This window comes from Phalacrocorax carbo, chromosome 4, assembly GCF_963921805.1.
Source record: "Phalacrocorax carbo chromosome 4, bPhaCar2.1, whole genome shotgun sequence".
Classification (NCBI taxonomy): domain Eukaryota; kingdom Metazoa; phylum Chordata; class Aves; order Suliformes; family Phalacrocoracidae; genus Phalacrocorax; species Phalacrocorax carbo.
Genome location: NC_087516.1, coordinates 80,470,058 through 80,482,454, shown reverse-complemented (window position 1 = coordinate 80,482,454; position 12,397 = coordinate 80,470,058). Strand labels below are relative to the sequence as shown.

Genomic DNA, 12,397 nt, shown 5'->3' with positions numbered 1-12,397 from the left:
TGTGTGCTGAGCATAAATTTATACAGTTGAGGATTTGTTTGATGTTCACTGCATCAGGAAAGAACTGTGGTATTACCTTTTAAGTCTGTAGTAATATATTTCCGATGAAAAGAGTGAAACCTCAAACTGAGCTCAGAAAAAATATTGTGCTAAAAGAACTACATCCACCAAACCCGAATGGCCCTGACTTTCATTCCGTATTTGGTTTATACAGTAACTTAACTAATGCCAGCTGAGCTACTCCTGACTTGGCCGCAGTGAGCCAAAAGGAACTCAGAAAAGATTTACCGATTCCACATTTGCTGTATATCAATAGCGTTTCTCTTCAGAATCCTGTGAATTTACATGAAATCCCATGCAAAAACTTGGTGAACATCAAACATAAAGGACACAGAAAAGTCACATATCTTTAATTACCCTTTGCCCAAAAAGGACAAGACAATATGAAGTTTCTTATTCCCACCCCCCCGATGAAGGATTTAACAACTTCTGTGCTCATGTTTTGTGTTACTGTGGGGAGAGATGTGAAAACCCAAGAATGCAGGCTTTTCCTCCTTTCCCTCAGGCGTAAGGTTATGCTCCTGAATAAGCCAGCTTTACACAAGCATGACGAGTTTGATGAGGAGTAGTGCCAAATTTGGGTGCCATCCATTTCCTCAGCAATTTATAAGAAGTTCCCAGCTCAAAGAAACCAGAGCAGACTGCAAATAGACACCAACGCATTCATAACATCAGTTCAGTGATTTGTCTTTTTCCCTGGTGTCCCAGACTGTCCTGCCTCCTGACCCGCAGCAAAACCACCCCTCCCTGGGAAGACGCTGCTCCATATTCCCCTATGCTGGCCCAGCTGCAGCTCTTCATAGAAGAAAGAAACTTCTGCCCTCCAAAGCACGGCACCTCACGCTAGTCGGCAATGCCACAGCTCCAGCCCGACCGAGGCTACGCAAGCAGACCTGCACACAACCGGTTCAGGCCTATTAGAGCTGACATGGCACCGTTTCTGCTTGGCAGTCCTACTTACCTCTGAATATCCTGACTTACAAAGCCATTCAGGGACAACCTGTCCTGTTGCCAAAAGGACTTCATTTATCACCTGAAGGGCTGCCACATGTCAGTAAAATCTGCTGTGGCCTTTCAGGAAGGGACAAAGAATGATCAGAGCCAGACTTGAGCCTGATGTAGTTGGCTAATGGATCCTGTCTGCTTGCCATATCTTATACACCATCTGTAAAGCAAAGGGAGGAGGTGGCAGCAGGTAGGGAATGATGTGCTGTAATGAAGCCAGGCACGTTAGCACTGCCATGTGAAAACCAGGAGATTCCAGTCATTTAAGTTATCCTACTACACTGCACATGCCATCCTGCTGCATACAGCTTTCAACAAGTGGGAATGTAAAGACAGCAGAAGCCCTTCCAGTAGTTACAGAGAGAGATGGTGTAACTCTGATTTAGAAAAATACCACCCAAACTTGGCACAAACCCTGCAAGAGCAAACTCAACCTGGAAAAAACCCCCACGTTTTTACCACGTTTGAACCAGCAGTTTTCCCAACTGGGTCAGCACTTGTATCATCAAGCTAATGCAGTTTTTATCATCTGTTGGGACCTCATAAACCAAAATTACCACAGCAGGCTCTAAATCAACATCAAAAGCAATAATAAGATGGCGCAACAGTCTTACACCATCAAAAACATGTGAATTGACAGACTAGAAATCAGAGTGCTGAAATACAACTTCACCTAAAGTTAGAAGAGGACTGCGAAATCAGAGTTTACCAAAGGAAGATAAAGGCCAGAAAACAGGACAATGACAGCGGATTTCTTGGTGAAGAGATGATTACTTTCCTTACAAATTTTCTTTCCAAATTTCTAAATTAAAAAATTGGAAGCGTTAGTGCACGTAACAGATGTAAAAGTAATAGTTACACAGGGTGACAAACCCTTCGTGGGTATTTGTTCAGTAAAGGAGGTAAGCTTTTAATATAACTTGATGTGTAATCTTACAGACAAAAAGCGCTAGGTTCTCCCAACAGTAACGTTTAAGCTACAGTTACAACTTTCACTTTATTATGTTAGCAAGCAAGTAAAAAAGAAAACCTACAAGCGCGGATATTGTTACAGTCATCTGTAACAGGGGAAGTTACAGGGGGGGAAGTTTAGATTGGGTATTAGGAAAAACTTCTTCACCGAAAGGGTTGTCAGGCACTGGAACAGGCTGCCCAGGGAGGTGGTTGAGTCTCCATCCCTGTAGGTATTTAAAAGAAGGGTAGACGTGGTGCCTGAGGATATGGTTTAGTGGTGGACTTGGCAGTGATAGGTTAGCGGTTAGACTCGATCACCTAAGGGTCTTTTCCAACCTTAACGATTCTATGATTCTATGATCTCATGGTGGTAAGAACCTGAGGAACACAGCAATGCTGACAGTCAGACCAATGTACAAACTACTGCAGCCCAGCACAAAGTGGTGGAGCTCTGCTACTAAAGGGCCTTGAGCTATGTTGGCCTAGACGTTTCCTAGCACAATATAACAGAAGCAGCAGGGCAGATAACTCAAGAAACGCTGGAAAAGGAGAAAATACCAGTATTGGCAAAGACTGATCAGGAACAAAGGACTCCGAGACCCCCCAGAGTTTTCTCTCAAGGCCTGAAAATTCAGCTAAAGGATTTGGCATCATTTTAATTCTCACACAAAATTCAGTGGGGCTCGCTTTCTACTAATTACACTGATGCAAAGAACTAAGGTGGGAAGAGGCAGAATCACAACATAAGCAATGAGTATGGCTAAGGAATAACTGTAGGTGAAAACTATGAGGAAATCCTGTATTTATTAAGCAAACCTTCATATATACATTACTTAAGTGGGAAACAGGTATTTGAAATAGGAAATACGATTTCTAATCCACTTACCTGTTAGGGGGTTTTCTACACTATTCATTAGGCATCATGACTACATAGCTGGATAGAGAAGAAGAAATCATGGATTTTGTAAAATAAAAAATTAATAAAAAGATTCTGAAAACCTCATGAATTAGTTATATGCACAGCAGCGTCTGGACAGAGATATTCAGCTTTCAGAGATATCCTGGAGCTATGCTTGTATATGTAGCGAAAACATCTTTTTCAAGGAAGATTTCCATGGTACTTCTGTGCTGGAAATAAACATAACCAGTAAGGACTGTCCACCTTCCTAAGCACTACAGAAACAGAATCGTTATCTTTCAGTCTTTCTTCAACAATATTCAGCGTTCTAAAAATAATGGCCTGTACGTAGTTCTGAATACGAGGAGTATATACATCTTCAGTAACACAGTTCTCAGTATAAAGCTTAAAAAAAATTTCCACACTTCAAGTCAGAAAACATCACACCCCTAAGTTATTCTCATACTTTCATTGCCAAAACCCTAACTCCTATGTTTAACTTTATCACTATACTCATGTTTGGTTTTGCCTTTTTCATGATAAATAACGTTTTCTCGTGATCTTGGTAGACCTCCTCAATGCCCCCCCCGCATTACCTAGGTCACGCTTACTGACATGCGGATGTCAAAGCTCAGCACAGTACTCTAGAGGTGACTTCTGTTGGCAGATACAAAATAAATACTATTTTCCTCCTTCTGATTGCTGCTTCCATGCATGTGAGAACTCCCTGGGTGTTACAGCAACCCAATGAGATTGGTGTTCAAGCAGTTATTTCCTGTCATCACAGCCTTTTCAAAGTCACTCTTCTAAGACGCAGGCACTCCCCTCTGAAGAATGACATACATTCTTTGTTCTTAGCTATGTGAGCTCACATCTATCAACTGTAAGTCTCCTTAGTCCCACCATATCACACTGACACCACTTCAATTTTTTTCTTTCAATCTGTTGATAAAAATATTGAATGAAACTTCTTTAGAACCCTGCCACGGATAATCCCATCATACAAGAACTACCATCTCACATTTTTATTGTGGTTATCTGTTTTCCTAATACCCCTAATAAAGAATATGCTGATTTTCCATAGTAAAAAAATTAGCACATAAGAGAACGGTAGAACAAACGCCTTACAGAAGGCAGTTGACGCTAGTAGCCAGATTCATGACTTCATTAAAAGGATATCAAGTGCACTTGGCAAGATCTGTTTCTATTAAAAAAAGATAAATTTGCTGCATCTAAAAAGCATTTTTCAAATGATGGCATGCTCCTGTAGGCTTAGCTATGCATAAATATATGCATCCATATCAAGCAACACAATGAATTACCACGGATTTCTTCAATTTGTAAGGATTTGCAAGCGCCAGATAGCTGGATTTTGATTTAGTTAGCTTCCCTTCCCGACACCTGCCTAGTGAGAATACTCACCAGTGATTTAAGTTTTCATACATTAATTCAGAACTCGGTATCTTACCCTAATTCAAAATCATTCTTTCAGTAGAAATGCCTAATACGAGTTAAGCTCCCTCAATACATACTTAAATGCTTTATTTGTGAACATTTGGTAGATACGTTGATTCCTGAAGTAATAACCTGATGGCATAAATACTTCCAAAAAGGCATCAGAAAACATGTTTGTTTCCACTCAGGTTTTCCTGTGTTTAACATTTTACAGTGACTATTTGGGGAGACTCAAATCAAGACCCAAAATGAAAATATTTTCATGTGTCTCGCCTTAATTTCCAAATTTCAGCGTTTTATCCTTTTGAAAGCAAGCATTCTTGTTTAGTCATCTATTTTGTCCCCATTCCCTGTGCTTTTCCAAATCTTTTGTTCAAATTCTACATTGCAGAGTGATATTAAAACACTCACGTCCAATTTTAAGACTCCTGTGCCAATACCAGAAGAACTTCTGAAGTTCAGTGCATGGGAACACGGACTAAAATTGAAAGCTTTTTTTAAAATGTCATCCTAATATCTCTAACTGCATAATAGCACTCATTAAATAAAACCACCATCAAATCAGATATGAAATGGATATAAAAATGGTATTGTTGGGAAGCTGAAAATACGCATGTCAATTGTTGAGAAGTTCAGTCCCTCGATCCTCCCTCATCCTGATGAGGCAACTAAATACTAAATATCTTTCTAGCTAGGTATTAATTGGACACCTACCTTGGAAATACAAAACCAGTGATCTGTAAAAGTTTTTGATAATTCTCTATTTTCTCTGGAAAGATAATTGGAAAATATTTCCAGTGGTTTAGAATTTTTTTAAAGCTCCACTTCTCTAAAGAAAAAAAGATGTTGCTCATATGAAAACCACAACGTGTTTACTCACAGGTTGTAATCTAAAAATGTGATTCACCACAGCTGTGCTCCTTTCCTCTGGCTGGAAGGAAAGTATGAAAAAGGTAACTAAAAAGTGGTTTCCACCCTAAAGTTTCTGGTACAGTCTTAAGACTTGAAAGACCATTAACCAAAGAGACCATACGACACACTGAAAAGGAGCCCTGTTATATATGTATTATTTTAGAACTAAAGCTAGCCTGAAACCGACACCTTCACACTAAGTCACTTCTAGAAGGGAGATTTAATCAAGCTAAGTAGGAAGAACAGAGAAGAATAAGCCTGAAAGAAAAGAGAAAGGATTACCAAATTCTAACTTCAGAAATCTGTTGCCCTGCAACGAATGTGTAGTTCAAAAAGACAAGTAACTAAAACAAACAACTACACTGGAGGAAAAGAAAGAAAACCACTGAGATCGTCTTTGAGAAACTGCCCAATCAATTAAACTAGATCTCTGTTCTCCTGCAGAGATTGCATTTGAAAAATTATTTCTTAGAACATTTTTCTTAATTTTCTTAAATTATACATACTTATTAACATGACAAGTTCCTTTTCAAAAACTCTTTTATTTTCTGGGCTATTAGAAATTAACCTGTGGCAGGTAAATTCAGGAGAAAATAAGGATGGAGAGAAAAGCATGAATTTTATATTCATGAACCTGCTAGTGTTTTTAAACACACGTACTCTTTGTCAAACACACAGTGCAAGTAAAACTTGTTTAGAAGGGGTGATCTTGACCATTTTGAGACACACAAACCACACCATAATCCGCGCTGTTACAGCTGAGTTACCTTACTCTGGTATACTTCCTTTTTCGCTATTAGTGCTTTCTAGTGTGATGGAGTATTATTAGCCACTAGAGATGACTTTTTTAAAAAAGGGATGTGACAGTGACCCAAAAATAAGAGATGCAGTCGGGGCTGGGCAGCATGCACCCAGAATGATTTTAGGGTTAGCGTTTAGCTGGCTGAGGGCATGACCACAGGGGAAGGGGGTGAGAGCAAACCACTGCCAGGCTGGGCTGCAGCCCGGCAGCCTCTGGTGGGCAGCCCCCGGGTGAAGGAGAGGGTTGGCACCTGGCCGAGGTGGAGAGTGGACAGCCAGCACAGCATGCAAACATGAACCTCTGCAGCCCAGCAGCTTACGCGATAGGACTTCCGAGGCCTGAAATTATTACTTTTGAGGAGAGTTACCTTTCTAAGTTTACAAAAATTGTTTCTCGTTTTCAGACCACATTTATAATCTTCCTCCAAGAGAGTGCGTGGCCTTCACTCCAGCAATTATGCAAACAAGGAACTGTTGTAACCACACTAACTGGAAGAGTTTTTTTTGGGCAGATACACAAGCAGGGCTGGAAGAGCAGCCAACGGCAGAAACTGAACGACGACAGAATATAATGCCTGCTGCCAAGCCCTGGCGTGTTAATTCTGAGCCATGAAAATCTTCTCCCAGACAGGTGTAGAACATGGCATCTTTTCTGAAACGGGACCAGAAGAACTTGTCCATAATCCTTTGACTGAACTGTGCACCTCGGTACAGGCCTGCCACAGAGGATCTGGACTACAAACTAATACTGGTCCAAGCTACCCAACAAACCCAAGACATGCGACCGCATAAAATCAATTTAGACATTTCAGCTGAGCTGTTCTGTGCACTTTAGCTCTTCCACTTCATGAGTTTATTATGGTTTTTTATTCACCTGCCCTGGCATGTTCAAACTCACAAATATACTCTAGTTACAGCAAGGCACAGGTAAATGACTCTAGAGTCAGACGAGCTCTGTATGTGTAACCACTCCTTTCCATAACTGCAAAAGAGCTGCATGTCCTCCCTGCAACAAGTTGTATGTTCCCTTCTCTTGCATCACTTTACAATGCAAAAATTTTAGCTGGGATAAAATAACGCAGCTACCACTATTCTTCCTCTTTAGCCAAATTTGCCTGTGAAACCTCTAAGCGTTTGAGATGGCATGAGAGAGCTTTTTCAGAGATTCGAGATTTCATTTTGAACTGTGGTATGTTTATTTTCAATTTATGATTATTATTAAAAGGAAGGAGCTGATTCCTTCCCTGGCATGAAACAATTATATGAGTCTAAAAATGTCACAAAGACCAATATTTGTTAGTTAAAAACAAGAAGGAGAAAAACTAACCGTAAGGAAGAGCAAGCAGACTGCCAAGTGCTTCTGGAGTACCAAGCATACGTGTTTATTTAAAACATTCAGTGTGATTATTACTTTTTCTGACGACAACTTTTAAGAATGTTCATGGGGACAGAGGAACGAGATGGACAGGAAAATCCCACCCTTCTGCAGAAGTCTCAGGTACAGCAAGTATTATTGTGAGAGAGATCCTTGGTATATAATTCAGTGTCTGAAAAACCCAGATACAACTCCTTTCAAGGTACTTAGGTGTGTCTACTGTTTCTAAAGCAGGCACACCCTCCCCCCTCAAATATCTTCATTTGCTTTACATCTGAAGCATGAACTCATGCTGGAGTAGAAAACATACAGCTCTGGAACTAAAAGGAGCAGAGCTTTCTGCATCTACCTATCTTTTCTCCAGAAGAACAGCATCTCAAATACAAAATAAACCAGGACAAAATAAGCATCTTGGTAAAAACTACACTAACTCTAGCAGCATTTTGCAATATATGCTGTCAGACGGAATTCTACTGCAGGTCTCAAAAAGTCATGAGCAGTACTGGAAATAACTCCTCCTACACACTGCTCAAAAAAACCCCAAACACCTGGCATAGATGGCTCTTTGATGGCAGAGCAATAGCTCAGAGAAGATGAGAACAGTACACGCTGCTTTAGGTGATCTATCGGGATATTACATCCCATAGTAAAATTAGAAAGGAGCACCACATTACGAAGAAATAGTCATGCCTGGAGGTATTTCCACTCTACTTCTTTGAGCTGCTATTTGTATCTGTTATTTGGTATTTTCCCTCAGTTTTCTAATCTGTTATCTACTGTATAAAGCAATTAGATGTTCCTACCAATATTGGGATGCTTCAAGAGGCGACAGATTCTTGCTTCTCTTTCCAGTTTCTGGTGATCTGCAACAAAAGAAAGCAAAACAGTTGCTTTTAGTATGAGGATTATTATTACAGTTCGGTGTATTTGTTTTACAGATGCAAAAAAACCCCCCGTCACCTGCTGTGATCTTCAAAAAAATACCTCCTTTATTTACATCCATTAAGATTTTACAATCAAACTGTAATATTGAATTAGGTTACTGCATCCAACCACTTCTTTGAGGGACTACCACAGACAGCTCCATTAGAAACACCAAGCTGCCGGTTTATTGGGGAGAACGGGAAATATTCATGCCATGACCTATAATTATCAGGCAATAAACCATGTTACAACATTAATCAAAATAAGGGCGACGTGAACTTCTAGCATTGCCTTAAATCCTGCCGGCTAACTGCTTTAATGATACCTACTGCACCAGGTACCCTGTTCGACACGCGGCAGCCGCCCCGACAGAGTGCCAGCACTCCTGCCACCACAGTACGGTGCTACAGGAACTTCCAATAACTAATGACCAGCAGTTATTATTTTCCCAGCAGGGCTAATCTCTCTCTCAGGCTGATTATTCATAAACCTGAAGATACCCTGAACGTGTAGGTCCAGGTGTACCATCTGTTGGCTCCCTCTCTCCCAGCCATTTGATTCTTCTTAACCTTTGGGTAGAGCAGCAGCGTAGGTCTGAACTTGTACACCACTGAGCCCCAACGACTTCTGGACATAAAATCCTACTGCTTGCCTCAAGCTCCATTTTAAACTGGTTTTTTATGTAGCACACATTTATAATATTTTCACCCCTGTTTACAGTACTACCTCTGCTGCATTTTGGTTAACATTAAGCAATATAGTACTTCATTTATATAATACATACAAGAGTGTTGGAGGGGGGTGCATAAATTATTTATACTGGAAATACCTGAAGGTCTTCAAATATGTTAAAATGTCTGGTGTCAGACAGTATAAATGGTATAAAACACACAGAGGCAACTCGGGCAATAAAATACATAATTTGGAGATCATAAGAATAGCCAGCTACTGCCTACTGTAATCCTGTAATTGCAACAGATTTCTAGCACATTTATCCTCACTTTCTGCAGCATAATTTCTATGGCTGCTAAGAACACTAGGCTTTTGTCAAGATGCAGAAAAGCAGAGCGGATTCAATTTTGTAATATTAGCTAAAACTAATTTTTCAAAATTGGAAGAGAAATAAACTGTGAAACGATCTTGGAGATGGGGCTCTTCTGCCTTTATTTTAACTAGCTCCAATCTGATATCCAATGATATTATAACCACCAATCCTTCACAGGGACTCAAACTCCAGATGTCACACAAGTAATTTGGGTTGTACTATCTCTGCAACCCTAATTATCCACCTTCTGTTTGAGAACACTTCTGTAACAACTGAAAGGGCAAGTTCCTTCCACCCCATACAGACAGTAGTCTGCACAGTAAGTTTTGAGTGGAATAACCAGCATTTAGAGAATACAAAAAGTTTAACCTACAGAAGAATATTAGGCATCAAAATGGTACAGCAAGAATAAAGTTATCTGTTTTTGTAATGCAACTCTTAGAGATCTATTGTGGTATCTGTTCTCTCTCATCATACCATCAGTGCTAGTAGTTTATCCTTCCAAGCCACTAAATCACGGTTCCTCTCATACCAGTCTGACATCGGAGTCTATTGGACAAGAGTCAGAATAGGGTTCAAGAAAAAACACACTGAAAACCCCTGCTCTTCGGTGCCTGAATACTGTAGTGCAATCCAGACATCATCCTAGCTGGTGCTCGACTCCATGCATTGCCTCAGCACTCCTCCTTCCACCTGTCTCTTCTGTGGGGAGTCCTGATGTCCACTGTTCAAAACGACCACAATCCAGAAGCTTCTCCTTCCTAAATCAGCCGAGGGACGACAGGAAGGTTTGCCGCCACATTTACCAGGCTCTGTGGAAAGTACACTTGCAGCTCTACTCTTTCCAATCAAGCATTGGGTGCTACTCCTTTTAGAGAACTTAATCTAAACATAGATCAGCAGAGTCAACCTGAAAGTGGGGAAACTAAAGCCTACGCAGATGGCTGTGCCAGCGTAAGGGAGACGGGCCTGCACAGCGTGAGGGCAAGGCTGGCTGGTGGTCTCTGCTGCTGCCAAAAAAATGCCGTCTCATGAAACTGCAACTTCACATTCCTGAAGATCACCCTGGCTTCAGCCTGCCTGCTGAGGAGGTGCGCTACACGTGGCTCGTTACACAGGGTCGAGAGACCCTCTGGATGAGCGAGGTGAGAGCGGTAGGTGCAGCTGGTATGTGTCAGTGGTCCTGGGTGTTCACGATGGCCAGGAAGCCACTGTCTCTCTGCTGTGAGGATTGCTTCCCATGAAAAGCATCAACAGCCCCTGTATAAAACACACAAGCTGTGATGGGAGCAGTGACCATGACCTAGGCATCTTCCCACCAGTTTGGCGGCTCACGTCACAAAATTGCTTATATATCCTTGTTGTTCCAGTAGCGATTACTATTAAGGGTTGAACTGGGATCTTGAGAGCTGTTTCTCCTGCCACAGACTGTGTGCATTACCAGCTAGCCGGCTTTGGCAGCCCGTTCGCACAACGCACCGAACAACCAGCTCCTGATCACAGGCACACCCTCCGAAGGGAGATAATGATATGGACTAAATGACAAATGGTAATGATTCTAATCCTTTGGGATACTTCAGTGCTTATAAAAGCGATGATGGCTAGAGGAATACATAAAGGATTAATTTACTGATGAACTGTGGAAGCTGGGGTTTGGGGGATGGTTGGTTGTTTTTGGCGGGGTGGTTGGGAGGGTCGTGTTTGTTTTTTGGGGTTTTAAGTAAACTGTTACCCAACAATTCAACTCCTACGCCCTCCTGCTACACTTAATTAAAACGGTCTTTAAAACTCTGGCCAGATCCCAGAGGTTTATACATATAGACCCAAGTGTCACACTCCCCCAAAGCATACGCCTGGAACTCTGAAGACAGGACAGCAACCAAGCTGACCTCTGACAAGTGCCATAACGCAGCTTGAAGAGCACAGTCGGTACAGAAGTCAGAAAATACAAAGGCTTATTTAACACACTCAGTAAGATGACTCTTGACTACCGTGTTCAAAAGCGCATGGGGATAGAGGGACAAGCTGGGCAGGAAAATCCCAGCCTTCTGCTACGGAAGACGCCTCGGGTGTAACATGCACCTTTCCAGTGGAGAGACACTTGGCAGGCAACTCGGTCTGAAACATCCGGAACCGGCTCCTTCAAGCTAACCTCACACCAACCTGGGTGAAGCGAGACAGACTGACCTGTTCTACATATATTTGGAAAGCAAACTCTTGAATCATATCAAATAGTAATAGAAGAGATACATTAAGTCTCCGTCTCTCCTGACAGATCTTGACAACTTAATATCAAGGAACTGTCCTCAACTAACGAGTGCTATTTTTGGGGGAATTCACTTAATCCATCCAACTGTTTTAGGCACAATCAGTACAGACTTCAGTAAGCCCAATTAATGATGCCAAGAGTGAGGTCATCGACAAACAGCAAGGAATTTGAATACAAGAACTCCTATAAAAATTATAGCTATTCAACTACTGCAACAGATTTTAAATTAGGACAACTTCAAGTAATAGGGGAGGGAGGGACTCGTTTTCATTATCCACCGAACGTGGTACGTTAAAACCAAGCAAATCTGCATGTGTGACACAAGCGCTACTGTGTGGCTCCAACAGAAGGGGCACTGGGAGAGGGATCCCAAAGCCCAGTTCCAAGAGGAACAGAGTACCAGGTTTCACACACAAACTGACCTCAAGTGCAAAGAAACACAACACAGACCTGAAGCGTAAAGAAAACCAGCAAAAAAACCAAAAAGGCCAAAATAAACAGTAATGTTAATCGGATTGCTCAGAGGCATCATTTTTTGCAGAAAATGTTAAGCAGCGTTTGTCTAGGGCCTTTTCACGAATCGAGAGGGAACCTAAATCAGAGAACCACTGACTGCAAGAGTAAAAAGACAGCAGAGACGGTATTTGGTATGAATGTTTAGGAAACATCAAAACATCCTGGACACTGCTGTTAGTAACA

General features: G+C 41.4%; 1 protein-coding gene across 17 annotated transcripts in view; it reads right to left on the bottom strand.

Moving 5' to 3' along the window:
• Window positions 1-12,397, bottom strand: part of CAMK2D (calcium/calmodulin dependent protein kinase II delta) — a 164,392-nt gene that overhangs the window by 89,063 nt on the left and 62,932 nt on the right. For all 17 annotated transcript variants that reach the window (XM_064450570.1, XM_064450574.1, XM_064450578.1 and 14 more), the window contains one exon: window positions 8,264-8,323. In XM_064450570.1, the coding sequence (XP_064306640.1) occupies window positions 8,264-8,323 (60 nt within the window). The remainder of the gene's footprint in view (window positions 1-8,263; window positions 8,324-12,397) is intronic.